Here is a 16,886-nt window from a genome sequence, read left to right as displayed (position 1 = left end):
TGAACTAATACCACAACACCAGCCTTCGACACCCTCCTTTGTCAGGAATGGATGATGAAGAAGAAAGAAGTCATAATTTAATGTTTTGCTAGACCCCTGTCCAGAGTAAACCTGCTTTTTGATGAAAAGAGGTCTATGCCAGATGTGGTGGCATATGCCTATAGTAGCACTTGGGAGATTGAGCCAAGAGCATGCAAGTTCAAGGCTGATTTGGGCTACAGAGACTGTTTAAAAAAAAAAAAAAAAAAAGAAAAGAAAAAAAGAAAGGTTGCTGAGTTTGGCAATAGTTGGTGAAGAAACCACAAGGAAAGGGGCTGGGGATGGAGAGGGAAAATGAGAATCCCTTGGGAAACAGTTTTGGCTTGGAAAGAAGAGAAGGACAGCCTGTAATACAGTATCTCATCGCCTAGAAAAATCAAGGCAGTTTCCTTCTTGCTCTTATTTTGTGCACAATGGGCCTGTGCAGGTTAAAGGGTTAAGCATAATGCTAAATGGAAAGTAAGGAGATTAACAAGGCAGTACAGAAATAAAATTATTAATCTGAAGGATTCTACTTTGCACTTTATGAGCACATCTTTCCCTCATGTACTAGCTTGTGTCTCAGCCATTTCTAGCTTTTCAATTATTCCTATCTGGAGACAGTTCTTACACTCGTTCCAGTGACATCTCCAGACTGAGATTTTTTTTGTTTTGTTTTTGTTTTTCGAGACAGGATTTCTCTGTAGCCTTGGCTGTCCTGGACTCCCTTTGTAGATCAGGCTGGCCTCACAGAGGTCCACCTGCCTCTGCCTCCTCTGTTGGGATTAAAGGCATGTGCCACCACACCCAGCTCTGAGGTTAATTTAATAGTTACTCTAACTATAATCTTGATAAACCAGAGTAAATACCTGTTTTCTTACATGAGCTAAGTGCTACAATAATAAATTGTATATAGATGAACTAGTAAAAGTTCCTTAATATTTAGATAGCAACATCACTTTTTATCCTTTTTCAGGGAAGGAACCATATAAAGAGACTTTTGTATTATCAGAATTTGAATTCAGAAATCTCATCATAGGGGCTGGGGAGATGGCCTGGCTGTTATTCCAGAAGTCCTGAGTTCAGTTCCCAGCACCCACAACTGTATGAAAACTAGCCCCATGGGATCTGATGCCCTCTTCTGGTGTGCAGATGTATATGCAAACAAAACAGCCATAGACATAAATAAATAAAAAGTAGAAACCTCATTATGAAAAAATGATTTAGAGCAATATGGTCAACCTGGCCTGTTTCAATTTACTTTATTAGAACAGTAGCAGTAGTACAGTTATATAAAACTAGACAGGAAAAAGAATTTATGATGAGAAATTAATAGGTTACCCCCACATACACACACACACACACACCTGGGTTTCTCTGAGTAGTCCTGGCTGTCCTGGACTCCTTTGTAGACCAGGTGGCCTCAAACTTAACAGGGATCCTCCTGCCTCTGCCTTCCTGAGTCTTGGGATTAAATGTGTGCACCACCATGCCCAGCTAATAAACTGATTTCTTAATGTTTCTTAAAGCTGTTATCAACTATCCAGGAAGCTAGTGTAATCTCACCACTACATAGTAACACAGTCTCATTATGTAGTCCAGGCTGTCCCCTCTTGATGCTTCTGCTTTGATTTGTTGAGTGCTAGGATTACTGGATGTGTGTCACCACGCCCAGCTATTGTATAAGGATTTTATTAGGCAATGTAGAAATAATTTATTCATTCTTGAAAGGAAATACTACTTGAAGTATCTTTTCCTTTTTTTCTTTGTAGTATATCTTTTTTCAAGTTATCAGAGGGAAAAAGTGAGCTATCAGCCTAGGTATAAGTGTCTGCAGGTGGTTGGTTAGATGGATAGTATTTATGTATTTATGTATGTATTTATTTATTTATTTATTTATTTATTTTGGTTTTTTGAGACAGGGTTTCTCTGTGTAGCCTTGGCTGTCCTGGACTCACTTTGTAGACCAGGATGGCCTCAAATTTACAGAGATCCACCTGCCTTTGCCTCCTGAGTGCTGGGATTAGAGGCATGCGCCACCACGCCTGGCTAGTAATATTTATTTTTATAAATATATGTTAGTGATGGCCATAGGAAAGGATTGTTAATAGTATTGAGTCATTTCTTTTTTTCAAAAGCCTTTCTGAAATAGAACACATGATTTGGATTCTTTTTAGTAGTCATAGGTTATGGTCATCAGACAGATTTCTGGTGGTTATCTGATCAAACAACTTCTAGGCTTCTCTTAATGCAAATTGTCTAACTAAAATTAGAGGGAGTATCCTTTAGTATATCCTTTGGGTTTATTTGTAGGTGGTCTCTTTCTTTTGTCATTTGTAGATTATATGTCATTTTTCCAATTGCTTGGGTGTTCTTTGAGAATTCTTATTTAGCTACTTGACGGGGGGTGGAGGGGCGTGGGGGGGGGGCATCGTGGATATTTATTTTCAAGTTGATCCAAAAACAGCAACTGGATTAATCACATCTATCATGAATTATGACAAGTCCATAAGATTTTATTTGCATCTTAGTTTTTAGTCTAACGGTGAGTGTCACCTTGAGCTGGATGAGTTTGAAGAGGCCCAGGTCCTACAGAAAGCCACTTTAGTTTGTAGTTGTGATAGCTTTCTCAACTAATGGTATAAAAGGAATACCTTTTTAATCTGTGTCATTTATCAAAATAGAATTCACATGTCTCAAATCAGTAACTATTTTAAATCTTCATTAATTCTTGGATTGATTTAGTCATCATATACTTTTCATTTTATTTAACTTTTTTTTTTCTTTTTTCTATTTTTCTTCCGAAACAGGGTTTCACTGTGTATCCCTGTCTGTCTTTCTGTCCTGGAACTCAAAAGTATAGACCAGGCTGGCCTCAAACTCAGAGATCACCTGCTGGGATCCCCTACTGAGTGCTGGAATTAAAAAACATGCACTACCACCTGGCTGATAATTTTTGACTTTCTACTGTTTTATAAATAATTTACCAGTCACGAGAGCCTGAGTCTTTGATGTTAAATTGACTTCTAAACACTAACATAAAATGCTTCTTGTTTCATCCTTTTAGTGGCGATTTTTATGTTACTATGGAACCACTGGTGTGAATCATGCAGATTTTGCTTTTTACCTCCAAATGCCTTATTCTGCTTCCCCCGCCATTTACTATTTAATGAATTTTTCCTAAATAATACCAGTTTATGGTTATCAAATCAAAGCATCTTCTTTTTTTAATGCAAAAAAAAACCCCTCTAGTCTTTGTCATGAAATGTTTAGGATTTTTAGGGTATCTTTCAGAAGAGAGAAAAAGCACAGAGATACACTCTTTTAAAGCAGTTATTAAGTAAGTCACAGCAAAATTGAACAGGAGTTGAACTTTTTGTATATCTTCTGTACCCACACATGCTTAGCTGTCTCCACAGCCCCTTCATTTGTATGTTCTCATTTATGTCAGTGTATGTTGCTGCAGAAATGTCTTTTTTTGGATAATTACATCTTCTTCAACACTAGTTAATATTTAAAAGAAGTCAGAGAGGGGCTGGAGAAATGGCTCAGTAGTTAAAAACAGTGGCTATCTTCTAGAAGACACTGGATTCAATATCTAGCACCCACATATTTCACAACTGTCTAAAACTCTAGTTTAAGGGGATCCAACGCCCTCTTCTGGTCCCCGTGGGCATTGCATGCATTTGCATTTAGTGTACAGATATGTAGGTGAAACATCCAATACACATAGGTATATTTTTATTTTTTTATTTTTTATTTATTTATTTTGGTTTTTCAAGACAGGATCTCTCTGTGTAGCCTTGGCCATCCTGGACTCACTTTGTAGACCAGGCTGGCCTCGAACTCACAGCGATCCGCCTACCTCTGCCTCCCGAGTGCTGGGATTAAAGGCGTGCGCCACCACGCCCGGCTTATAGGTATATTTTTAACAAAACAAGTCAGAGCATAAGAAATGGCTATCTGATTGACTATAAACAACTAATATATGTCTTCTACCAGGTTTACTTTAGAAGGAATAACCGAGTGTTGGTAAAGCTATGTATATTGATTGCCTGGAAGAATTTTAAATAAAACTATTAAGAAGTGAATTAGAATATTTCTGAGAACCATCCAAAATCTTAAAGTTTGTCTGATATCCTAGACTACTAGAAAACTCTTGTCTGCTGGCCAGGTAAAGAATGAGGAACATGGGCTTGTTAGTGAGCCAGTCAGACCAGTGTTTTCACTTTGGTAGAAATCATTAAAATGGAAATTTTAAAGTAAGCATGACTCTTTGGGTGGGTGGGTGGGTGTGTGTGTGTGTCTGTCTGTCTGTCTGTCTGTCTGTCTGTCTGTCTGTCTGTCTCTGTGAAGCCTTGACTGTTCTGGACTCGCTTTGTAGACCAGGCTGGCCTTGAACTCGTAGCAATCTGCCTGCCTCTACCTCCCCAGTGCTGGGATTAAAGGCAGTTTAAAGCATGACTTTTTACTTACTTCCTTTGTAGAACATTAGTAAATTAGTTTACATAGTAAACCTAGATTTACTCTTTAAAACCTTATTCAAGGAGCTAGAGAGATGGAACAGTGGGTAAATAACACTTGTACAAGTTTGAGGACCTGAGTTCAAATTTCTAGCATCCATGTAAAAGACGAGGATGTGACTTCATATGCTTCTACCCAGTATTAGTAGGCATAGAGGCAAGTGGATTCTACAAGTTAGCTGGCCAGCCAGCTAACCCAGCCAAAATGCTGGTTTTGCAGTTCAGTGAGAGACCCTGTCTTAAGAAAATTAAGATTTGAGAGCTATAGAGGAAAACATTTGGAATCCTGTGGTTTCCATATACATACACAGCACCTTCAAGCATACACACTTGACATGCATATAATATGCATAGGCCCTGCAAATACAAAATATCTTAATTCAAACAGTAGAAAAACACCCTGTAGTATTTAAGATAAATTTTAAAAACTGTCTGGTCAATGGTTATTTTCCTTTTCTGTGCCAGGATTCCTCATGTCCGTAACATGTTGGCTGAGACTCTGCAGCTCACCCCCACTCTCTGAGTGGTCAGTCTCCATTAATTGGACTCCGTGATTTCCACCTTCTGCTGTCTTGGACGTCATGAGCATTGCAATCCCTCTGGGAGTCACCACACCAGATACATCCTACTCAGATATGGCTGCTGGATCAGAGTAAGTGCTATTTCCTAGATAATAGGATTTCTACAAGTTTGTATGAGGATGGATTTCTTCTGGGCAATTCATAAGCTATATGTAATATTTTCTTAAAACCTATCCCACTTCAGAAAACATTAGGCTTTCCCTTCCCCATCTCTAGCTGGAGAGACGAAGGAATTGGAAGGGGGCGGGGGAAAGGAGCTTTTAAGGAGGGATTTCTGGGTAAATAATAAATAGAATCAAAATTGCAAAGTAGTGGTTACATTTTTTTGTTTTAAGGGTGGGGAATATTTAAATGAAGTAGGTGTTACCACCTCCTTCTAAAGAATTAATGACTATTCTGATGAAGAGAGAAAGGTTTTCTTTCCAATTAATTTTCTTTGAAGGCCTCTTCCTATGTACTTGTCATTATTTTAGAGTAAGGGGGCTGAAACATTATATGGGCAGACTGCTTAACCAGCTCACTCTGGGGTAGAAGACATGGAGAGCTGTATCATCTGTTTTTACAATATTCGTTGCCTAGAAAGAGGACCTTCAAAGTCAGTGGTACCAAACTTGTTTTTCAGCTAAGAGCAGCATTAGGAATTCAGAATTTGTCGAAAAGTCCAATCCCTAAAATAGACTCAGTTCTTTGAAGAATTTAAATGCCATATGACAATGAAGGTAGGCCTTCATTATACAATTTTATATATTATTCAGTTTAAAATTTTTTAGCCTTTTGTATCCCTTCTCTTTTAAGTTGTCCAAGATTGCCCCCGCTCACAGATTCCCCCCTTTTGTCCTTTTACCTCCCTTGTACCCAATCTTCCTTGCTTACAGAAAGGAAGTGGAAGCCCCCTACCTTTCAAGACGAAGTGGCACTACAGCAGGATGTGAAAGTCCAGCGAAAGAGACCCAAGGGGCCTAGGGGGCAGCACACCCCCAGAAGCCAAGTCTATTCCAGGCAGGACCAGGGATTAGGGTCTGGGCTGGAAAAACCCTGGTGTTTTGAATATGTTCAGGTCCAGTTCAGACTCTTGATCCCACAGCCACTTCTTGAGTGAGGTGGGTGTTGCTCTAATTCCCGTTTCTCTTGCCATTTTCAGTCCCTGGGAATTCTTTCCCCTTCAGCAAAGCAAAGCAGCTGTTCCAGAATTCTGGGTTGAATGGCGTCCCTTGTTAATAGTGATTTCCTTTAAACTGAGGATATTATTAAGGAGCATGTATATTTCTTCATAGAGCTACCTACTGTTGACTGTTTATTGGGTTCCTTAAAGATGAAGACATGAAACTACCCTAGGAAGTAATATATGGTATTCTGGGGTAGTCTGGAATGGAAAGTTCTGGGGGTTTTTTTTGTTTTGTTTTTGTTTTGTTGGTGTTTGTTTGTTTGTTTGTTTGTTTTTAAAGCTTATTCCCATAAAACAAAGGGAGGAGGGAGGGCATAGGAAAGACTAGTTGTCTTTAACTGTAGAGGGTTTTTTTGTTTTGGTTTGGTTTTTGGTTTTTGTTGTTGTTTGTGTTGTTTGTAGTTCTTTGTTTTGGTTTTTGTGGTTTTGTTTTTGCATGCCAACAAGATTTAGCTATATACTATTAGCTGAGACTTTAATTGTGTAGCTCTTACCCAAAATACAGTACTTAAAAGTCTTCCTGTGTTATTGGATACCCAGCTCAATTGTATAGTGGTTATAGGTCTTTATAAAGTCAGATAATAACCTATTGCAATGTTAACAAACAACGTATAAGTAGATAGCATTAATATTTATGAGAAACAAAGAGGTTAAATAAGTAAGTTTAGAATTGATAAGTAAGGAGAAGACCCAAAGCAGTTTAAATTAGTAATTCTCTCAAAGTAACTGCGCACATGTTCTGAAGAATCAAGAAGAAATGCAAGAGTGAAAGTCACCTCGTCTGTACTATGAATGTAGTGCTATGTCCTAGGACTTTCTAAGCTTTCTCATTCTGTGTCTTCAGACAAAGTTCTGATACTGTGGTCACAACCAACTCTTCATTTCTTGTTGCATAGTTTTACAAAGGACATTGATGTCAATCATTTAGCTTATGTACTAGTCTGCTATTAATTGTTAATGATACTTGTCCTTACTCCATCATGCCTAACCATTATTCTAAACAGTTTTAGGTTAAATGTGGTATTAAGGGCAACATAATTTAACCAAGAAAGACATCTATACCTTCGCCTCATGAGATTTTTCTTTTTTAACTCTTGATTGTAGCAGTTGACATTCTACAATACACACACACTTACTTGTAGGAAAACTTGTAGATATATCAATAACAAAAGATCTTTTGCATCTCTTGCATGACCAAATTTCAGTTACTTTCTAAGAGGTAGCGTAGTAGCAGGCTGCATACTGCTCATTGAGGGTGATTGATGGAATATATTGTTGTGAGCCCAGTTTTTCTGTGTATTCCCAATGTTACAACATTTTAGTCACAGGAGAAAAAAAAATATATTTGCATTTAGTAGTTGTCTAATAAAGACATGCAATCCTTAATAATCCTCTTGTGTGTGTGTGTATGTGTGTTGTTGTGGTCCTGAGGCTTGAACCCAGGTCCTCAAACAGACTGAGCTACATCCCTACATTCTATATTATAAAATGTTAACCTGTATTTTAAAATACACATAAAAATCAGTGTGTATGTCAGTGTGTAAATTATTTAATCCCTAAGCATTGTAGACATTGTAAAGTTTCCTCATTAAAGATGTGGGTTTAAATTTTAGACTAGGCATGCATAGCAAAATTTTAAATGGCTGTGCTTGACTACATACTACTGAACAGTATGATGGCCTGTTAACCTCCACAATATACGTTTTATTTTTATTCCCTAGACTTGCACATGAAGTGCATATTTGGAGATGGGTAAGATATAACCAACATAGCTCCATCTCCATGGCCATCTTTTATTTCATGCAACTTTTTTTTTCCCTGTCCCACCAAAAAAAAAATTCATTTCTAATAAACAACTTTTCTTACTTCACCCCCATGTGTCTAATGGTATAAAATCTCCTACATAAAAATATGTATAGCCCTTTGGATTACTTATGTAGTAACATACATAGTCAACAACAATGTAAAATCCATTACTTTCTTTTAACTGTCCATCATAGAAACTAAATTCTGCCTTCATTTTATTAATGCTTGTCTGCCTTTCATTTATGAAACCCTATCTGTTTCCTAATACTCAGCCAATTGCCTCAGTGACCCATGTTCAAATCATCCTTTTCTCAAGAATACTACTGACTTGCATTCTTGATATATTTCCCTCCCAGCCACCCCCACTGCCAGTTCCCATTTTGAAGACCCTGTCTTCACCTCATGCACCTCACTAACAGAGAATACTTTCCTCTAAGTTCCTCACCTAGAAATGACCTTTGCTGTTATTAATAAGGCCCCTTCTCACAATTGTGGATCATAAACCTAGGTGAGTTCGATACATATCTCAGAATCTTCTTTTATCCCTCACTTACTAGTTAATGTGCTACATTGAATTGCACGCTTTACTCCTGCTCGGTGTTGTGTATTTTGTATATCTTGAAGCAGGAAGGTGGTTATTTGAAGTACACTGAATTATTAGATTTGCTAAAACCCTTCAATCTCTGGAGTTTTATTAGCAGTGATCCTTGGCATGGCTAATGGGTGAATCTTTGTTCTAATTAATATACATTACAGATAATCCATTTTCACCTCTGCCAAGTCATACAATTACATTCTTTAATCTTCAAAAGTTCATAAAATCTAACCAGGTAACAAAATTGAAGTAAACAGAGAAAAACCTATTTTATCCTTGGCTATGGATGCCTTTTTGTTATCACATAAAGCTTATGTTAATGTATTCGGTTTTTTAATATTTAAAAAAATATATGTGGGCATTTTATTTTCTACTCGTCCAGGATATAACAAAAAAACAAAACTAACTCAAGCTTCTCAATGAGCCTTTTTAGGAAAGGCCTCAAAATATGGTTTACAGCTAGCATGCTCTCCTTGCTCTCAGGCAAGACATAATGGGAAAGAAAAAGGCTTTGGAGTCAGATATGTTTGTTTCAAATCCTGGCTCTGTTAGCATATGCATTTAGAAAAATCATGTGATCTTACCACCTCAGCTTCATGTCCCTCTCTATAAGAAGGGGGTGCTGCTTACCATATTTAATAATTATAGATATTGAGTGAATTAATATGTAGACCCAAGTAATAGGTGATTCATAATGGTAGCCACAGTTACTATTCAGTATAAAATAAATGTAACTCCCAAGTTCAGTTTTGATTATTTTGAAGCTCTGTTATTATCATGCAGCTGTTAAAACAATTGTGCCCTTGAATATGCTTGCATGTCCTTGGTGGATGAGAAATTCTAATATATGAAAGGTATTTGGGGGTTCATCAAGATGAGAGGTGTGATAAATATAAGATGCCATTGTTTTTGCCTGTACTTTCTTCAGGGTATCCTGTCTTGGTAGTGAATGGAAGAGGGCCTGGTCCCTGGGGCAGTGCAGAAGGCACTTTCATCATCTCACTCACTGCAAATGTCATGTGAGGTTTCATGGAAGTATTAAGAGATCCAATTAAGAAGAATAGTTCTGAGTCTAAACCAGCCCAGAGTGGCTTCTCTAGGGGAAACTCCCCGCTCTGCTGGTACGTTTGTGTTTGTCATTAGGGACACCTTGTATCCCAGGTGCCTGCCTTGAGACATCTGCCTATACTGGCTTCATGTTACACACAAATCCACATTCAATAACACTATTATTTATAGGCTTAGTTATGTTAAACAGATTTTCACTAAGTTCTTTCTTATTCTAGTGGCTGGTGGTTGTGGAAAGAGAAGGGATTAGAATGGGAAGTGAACTGTTAGTTTAAGGGAAGAGTAGGTGTTATGCTATCATGCATTGCTTTTCGCCTTTGTGCAGCCCTGAATCTGTGGAGGCTAGTCCAGCAGTTAATGAGAAGAGCGTGTATTCCACTCATAATTATGGGACCACTCAGAGGCATGGGTGTCGAGGACTGCCTTATGCTGTGAGTATGCACTTGTTTCTCTCCAGAGCAGTGATCTTCCTGGAGTGTAATCCATTCTTATACATTGTGACTTTCTTGAAATGTTTATATGCAGCATGACGAAGTTGCCCCTTTTGCACTTCCCTGCCTCCAGCGGACGTCTAGCCCTGCATCATTGTTCTTGTTTTTATGTCCCAGTTGACCTTGGCATTTTGTTTTATCACTTTCCTGGTTGAAGCCAAAAAACGAAGGGTACTACTTTCTTCTTTCTTTCCATATGTACCATACTTTAGGGGAGAGAGGGGCCAGTGTTTGGACACTGTTGATTTAAAAAATCTTATTTTCAGGATCATAATTACGGAGCCCCTCCTCCTCCGACACCTCCTGCTTCTCCCCCTGTCCAGACGATCATCCCCCGTTCTGACCTGAATGGCCTGCCGTCGCCCGTAGAGGAACGCTGTGGAGACAGCCCGAACTCTGAAGGAGAGACTGTTCCTACCTGGTGTCCTTGTGGTCTTTCTCAGGATGGCTTCCTTCTCAACTGTGACAAGTGCAGGTAAGATCCTGTTCCATCTAAATTCAAACCTGGGTTGCTGGGATTAGGGTTTCTTATCAGTAGGGAAAAGCTCAAAGTATTCTTTCTTGTGTTTGTTAATGTAGATGATTCCTTAGTGCTCCTTGGCTCGAATTCTCTGCACTAGGTGAGAATTGCTGACAACAAGGAATGAGAGATTGGTGTTAAAGCTATTGAATTTGATATGAAATTTAATGTCCTGGAAACATTTGGTAGGTGGGAGGGAGGGGGTAGTATATGCAGAGATAACTTCTCCCATGTATGATGTGCTGTGTGCATGCTGATGGAAGGACTACTTTAAGTTTATTTTCCCTCTTTAGGGGAATGAGCAGGGGGAAGGTTATTAGACTTCATCGGCGGAAGCAGGACAACATATCAGGTGAGCAGAAGGTGGGTTAAACCCACATTTTGACTGTAAATATTTTGTGATTTAAATTTTTCCTATAGTACATAGCTATTTTCATATAAAGAAGTCCCCTCAAAGTCACTGTATCTAGAAACATTTCTTGGACCTGTAACAGTCAAATTATTCTTTGTGAGTACCAAAAATAAATAAATTTTTTAAAAGTTATCCATTTATAGTTACATACAGAGTCTAAACACTACTTTAGATGGGGAAAATAGATGGAATAGAAAATAGAATAAATCTTAGCCGGGTGTGGTGGTGCACGCCTTTAATCCCAGCACTCAGGAGGCAGAGGCAAGCATATCACTGGGAGTTTGAGGTCAGCCTGGTCTACAAAGGGAGTCCAAGACAGCTAAGGCTACACAGAGAGACCCTGTCTCAAAAAACAAACACACAAAATAAATAAATCTTAATGCCAACAACAACAACAACAAAAAAATCTTATTTTCAAAAGAAAGGTGGAATCTATGTAGATACAGAAGTAGAGTTATAGTAGAAGTAATGACTTAACAGATATAGGGCATATGGAAGGGAAGAAGCTGATGTTAGTGCCTCAAGTGTGTAATCATTTTTCTTCAGGTGGGGATAGCAGTGCAACAGAAAGCTGGGATGAGGAGCTTTCTCCTTCCACTGTGTTGTACACAGCAACACAGCACACACCTACAAGCATCACCCTAACTGTTAGAAGAACCAAACCCAAGAAGCGGAAAAAGAGTCCAGAAAAAGGTCGTGCAGCACCAAAGACGAAGAAGATCAAGGTACATAGTATGAACATACCTGAAATAGCTCAAATTTTGATTTGAGCAAGAATACACTAAAATTCTTTGAAGAAATTTGATGCCAGTGTTTAACCACTTTCTTTTACTTTAAAAAACCAGCTGGTCTATATTATGTACAAACAGACCAAACTCTTCTAACCTACCTTACCATCACCACAGGCTCAGTTTCTTCTACTTCAGCTACCATCCCAGGTATGGAATGCCAGCACTGCCTGCCGTAATCCCATATGAGATGCAGCCTCAAGTCTAGGCTTCCATTATACTTAGAGCATCTCCCTACTTCTTTGCCCCAAAGCAATCTGAAGCTCTTGTCTTGGTTACATGGCTGACCTCATGTCATTAGGCTGATTGACTGTCATTGTATCTAGGCAAAACAACACTGAAAAATGAGAAAACATCTCTTGAATGGTCTAATTTTCCTTAGTGTCTTGGTCACTTTCCTATACTCTTAGATAGAGGATCTCCAGAAGAAGACTTTTGGTGTTTTCAATTGTTTCTTCCCTATCACAACTTGGTTGCTCCTAGGTCACTTGCCCACCGTTTGTAAAAGGGATTGGTCTTTGTTTCCTTCTTAATTTCAAAACTGATAATCTGCAATTTAAGGATTATAATTACTTTCTGCTCAGTGTCGGGTTCGTATAGTGTTTAAGTGGTGCATGCTCTTACAGACTACACTAGTTGTCTAGCTCTGAGTACTGGGACTTGTGTCAGTGCTCACTAGCCTTTGAACTGTCCTTTTCCTTGACCATAGTTTGAGGTATACCATTGTATTTGTTACACAGAAAATGAGACAGCATAGAATACTGGTTAGTTTTAGTCTCGTGGGTATAACTATCGATCTTGGTACCAAGTTTTGTTTTGTTCTACTTGTTTTCCTCTTTGGGATAGGCATTTCGAGAGGGATCCCGGAAGTCCTTGCGGATGAAGGTAAGGGGTCACCTTCCTTGTGCTGTGTTTCACATTTAATCTTACATTTTGGTTGGCTTCTTTCCTGACATTAATGGTCTGGGAATCTTGGAGTCTGCTTTTCATGAGTTTGTAGTTGTTAACATTCAGTTTTCATGGAGCTTTTTTCGAGTGGATTTTCTTGGCTATTTTATGAAATATTTTCACGTTTCTGTTTCACTAGCTGCCTTTGTGATGGGGGACATTAGAGAGTTAGTCATGGTTTTTTAATCAGGACGAGGATAGTGTGTTTTATTCTGGTGACTGGACTCAGCCTCAGGAGTAAAGATTTTCTGGTAATGAGCCAGGCTTTCTTGTAACCCTTCCTGACAGTATGTAGGCTTTGAATCACCGTTTGGAAATTGATAACTCTTCAGCAGGGAATTGGTGTTGTTAATATGAGGTAGTCTTACAGGAATAGCACCCTTTCTCTTGGCATGTACGTTTGGTGGAGATTTATGCAATGCAAGTTATCAAATAATTGCTGGCGTGCGTGCGTGCGTGCATGTGTATAATAAGCTTTTTAGATATTGGCTGGATGTTGTTTATCATAGTACTGGTTGGTTTTTAAAAGTTAATGGAAAGGATATTTGTTCGTACTTCTAAGTATTCATATCCCTAAATCTCTTAAAGTTGATCATTATATAAGTAGTAATTAGGAGAGACTTGAGTTAAGAGAAACTTACCAGGATTACTTTATGTGTGTTTGGAGAACCAGTTGATGATGCTATCAATGGTGTCAAGTGACATTTTGCCTGAAATTTGAAAGTCTGACTTCTTGTGTAGATAGGAGACAGCTTCACAACTGCAGAGCTTCGGAGGCCTGAGCTGTGTTGTGGAACATGTTATAAGCATTATTTCTTTAATGAGATAGATCTGCAAGTAGCCAAATTCATTTAACTCCTTGTTTCATTTTATTTTATATTATTTAGTAAAAAGGACCTTACATAGAATTCAGGGGCTAACTGTAGTCTCAACTGTAATATTCCACCACCACCCCGCCCCCTTTTTGTTCTCAGCTAATTATTGTAACTAATTTCAGAGTTTAAAAGCCTTTAGAAAGCCATTTGTTGGCTCTCAGAGAAGTTCACATAAACTCTCACTTTGCTTACAGTTTCAACACAACCTCATAGGTATATTAAAAATCTAAATAGGAAAAAGGTTTTGCTTTAATTGTAATATTAAAGTTGGGTTATAAATTTTGTCCTCAAAATTAATGAGAATTTTCCTAAAGATTCAAGTGGGAACTATACAAACAGATAGAAAATAGCATTTGGACTTTTAATCTCAAAATTAAGAGCTTTCCTACTAGACACAACTCTTAGCCGATGTTTTTGGCCAGCAAGATGACTGAGCACTTGCTGCCAAGCCTGACAACTTGAGTTTGATCCCTGGGACCCTTGTGGTGGAAGGAGAGTTAACTCCCCAACAAGCTTTCTTCTGTGGCACATGCACACCAGTAAATAAATGGTACAGATAGAACAATAAAGTAAGCAAGTGTTTCTTCAATACATTTGGATAAGTAATTGTATGTGGGAAATTACATAGAATGACAGTGTATTATTCAAAGTGTATTGATAATGCTCCCAAATGATAACTTTCCCTGAGCTAGTTTGCTGATGAAAATAAAAGGCGACACAAACACAAAGTCATTCTTCTAATACAAAGATATAAACCATTTGCACTGCTATACTATTACAGCTGAATAGTAATGCATTTTTGAAATTTGAATGCACTATGATAACTTAAGAACCTTTTGTTTTTTATGAATTTTTTTCTAAGGAATTTGATACCAATCTTGATGACAAAAAGATTGATTTTTATTACTTAAAATGGTCATCACATCAGTAGTGGATGAAAATACCGGCTAGATTAATTTCTTACTTTATAAATAGACACACAAATTTCTCACTTGAAGTTGTCCATGACTGCACAGATCATTGGTAACAGAAGCCAGTTCCCCTGATTCTCTGTCCATTGCTCTTATTCCACACCAACTGCCAAGTGAAAACAAGTATCTTGATTATCCTGCCCCCACATTCATGAATGGTCTTTTACTAAGTCACTTGATCTTTGTTCTCTACAGAATTCTCCCTCTGAAGCACAGAATTTAGATGAAAATACCACTGAGGGCTGGGAAAATCGGATACGACTATGGACTGATCAGTATGAAGAAGCCTTCACTAATCAGTACAGTGCAGATGTACAGAATGCCCTTGAGCAACATCTACATTCTAACAAGGAATTTGTGGGCAAGCCTGCTATTTTAGACACTATTAATAAGACTGAGCTGGCCTGTAATAATACAGTAATTGGTTCCCAAATGCAGGTAAGAACTAAAGTATTAAAGGCACTAAGATTGAGGGTTTTGTTGTTGTTGTTCTGTTTTGTTTTTTAATACCCAAAGAACAATAATGGGTTGGGATACAGATTAACAAGTGAACTACCTTCCTGCTGATCATCTTTGACCAAAATCAGGTCATAGAAACTAAACTTGTCAGGGTATATGTTTGATAAGTTAAGAATTAGAAAAGATTTATAGAAAGCTTATAAATTCATAAATAGATACAGCTCCACTGACATGTTAAGTTTTCTTTGCTCTTGCCTTTCCTAGGGTCACTAGTTGGAGCATGTTTCCTGGGAAAATTGAGCTCATGTCAAAATGAAAATTTTCTGATTTTCAGGCTATGTAACACTCAGATAAAACCTAAAATTATTTATGCCTCTTCAACAGTTGTGCAACATTGTAAATGTTTACTACACTGCTATTGCTATTCTTAAATGTTAACGCTCTGTTTTTATTCAGTTACAGCTGGGAAGAGTCACTCGTGTTCAAAAGCACCGGAAAATTCTGAGGGCTGCAAGAGACTTGGCTTTGGACACTCTTATAATAGAATATCGTGGGAAAGTCATGTTACGACAACAATTTGAGGTCAATGGGCATTTCTTCAAAAAGTAAGAACATCATTCAATGAGCACTGAGGGCTTGCATGGTTCTGGCTGACCAGTCAGTATTACTGTGAAAATGATCCTACTTGATGGGCTGCTTCTGAGGAAAAGCTAATGATTCAGATATGCTCCTGCCTGTCTGCTGTTGGTACAAAAGGGCAGAGAAATGTGTAAAACATTTAGTGTATAAAGTGCTGATGACTCTTTTCCAAGCCCAGCATTCCTTGCTTTGTGATTATTCATTAATGAGAAGCAGACAAGTTTATGGTGTTTGCTAGCTTAGCCATTGCAAATAACTGCTCCTTATGTGTCAGCATATGCATCACATTTGTAGTTGTGGGGTGGCCTTTTTGTTTGTGTTGAGAATTACAGGAATTTTAATTATATCCCTAGACCATATCCCTTTGTGCTCTTCTACTCAAAATTCAATGGTGTAGAGATGTGTGTCGATGCTCGTACTTTCGGTAACGATGCTCGGTTCATCAGAAGATCGTGTACACCAAATGCAGAGGTAAGCTATCTAGCAACTTCCCTTTCATTGGAACCACCAAAGGACACAGTTACTGAAGAAAGAGTCTGAAAACTTCACCCAGATAAAGGTCTGTAGCTAAAAGTTGCATGATCTTTAAATGCATAGATGAAAAAGGAGAAGTATGGGGCCAGACGTGGTGGCGCACGCCTTTAATCCCAGCACTCGGGAGGCAGAGGCAGGTGGATCATTGTGAGTTCAAGGCCAGCCTGGTCTACAATGCGAGACCAGAACAGCCAGGGATACACAGAAAAACCCTGTCTCAAAAAAAAAAAAAAGCAGAAGTATGGTGCCTTATAGAGATGGGCTAAAGTCAAGGAAAGGCTTTTTTTAGAGAGGACAGAAATGAGAAAAGGCAAGTTAGTATTTGCTAAGAAGTAAGACAGACTGGATAATAAGTCTATAAACAGGACTGAAAAAAAAATAGCCATGTGGTAGTTGTTGTCATTAGATCCACCTAAACTTTCTCTTCACTTTTATAGATTGTGGGGTACAGTGTTGTGAGAGTTTCTAGACATTTCTAAAATGCGTTAATCAG

General features: G+C 38.3%; 1 protein-coding gene across 15 annotated transcripts in view; it reads left to right on the top strand.

The window, feature by feature from the left end:
* The window catches only part of SETD5 (SET domain containing 5), an 86,675-nt gene that overhangs the window by 30,375 nt on the left and 39,414 nt on the right, over positions 1–16,886 (top strand). For 2 of the 15 annotated variants that reach the window (XM_084766744.1, XM_084766731.1), the window contains exons 1-11: positions 5,011–5,193; positions 5,998–6,222; positions 9,617–9,809; positions 10,082–10,187; positions 10,514–10,722; positions 11,061–11,119; positions 11,726–11,904; positions 12,814–12,852; positions 14,957–15,199; positions 15,677–15,825; positions 16,213–16,330. In XM_084766744.1, coding sequence (XP_084622870.1) covers positions 9,718–9,809; positions 10,082–10,187; positions 10,514–10,722; positions 11,061–11,119; positions 11,726–11,904; positions 12,814–12,852; positions 14,957–15,199; positions 15,677–15,825; positions 16,213–16,330 — 1,194 coding nt within the window. In that variant the 5' untranslated portion in view covers positions 5,011–5,193; positions 5,998–6,222; positions 9,617–9,717. Of the gene's footprint in view, positions 1–5,006; positions 5,194–5,744; positions 5,842–5,997; positions 6,223–9,616; positions 9,810–10,081; positions 10,188–10,281; positions 10,419–10,513; positions 10,723–10,826; positions 10,953–11,060; positions 11,120–11,725; positions 11,905–12,813; positions 12,853–14,956; positions 15,200–15,676; positions 15,826–16,212; positions 16,331–16,886 lie in introns of those variants that run through there. The other 13 variants (XM_084766732.1, XM_084766742.1, XM_084766741.1 and 10 more) reach the window with 11 other exon arrangements.

The sequence above is a fragment of the Acomys minous genome, assembly GCF_964271855.1.
Source record: "Acomys minous genome assembly, chromosome: 17".
In the NCBI taxonomy this organism is placed as follows: Eukaryota; Metazoa; Chordata; class Mammalia; order Rodentia; family Muridae; genus Acomys; species Acomys minous.
This window is presented reverse-complemented; position numbering and strand designations above follow the sequence as displayed.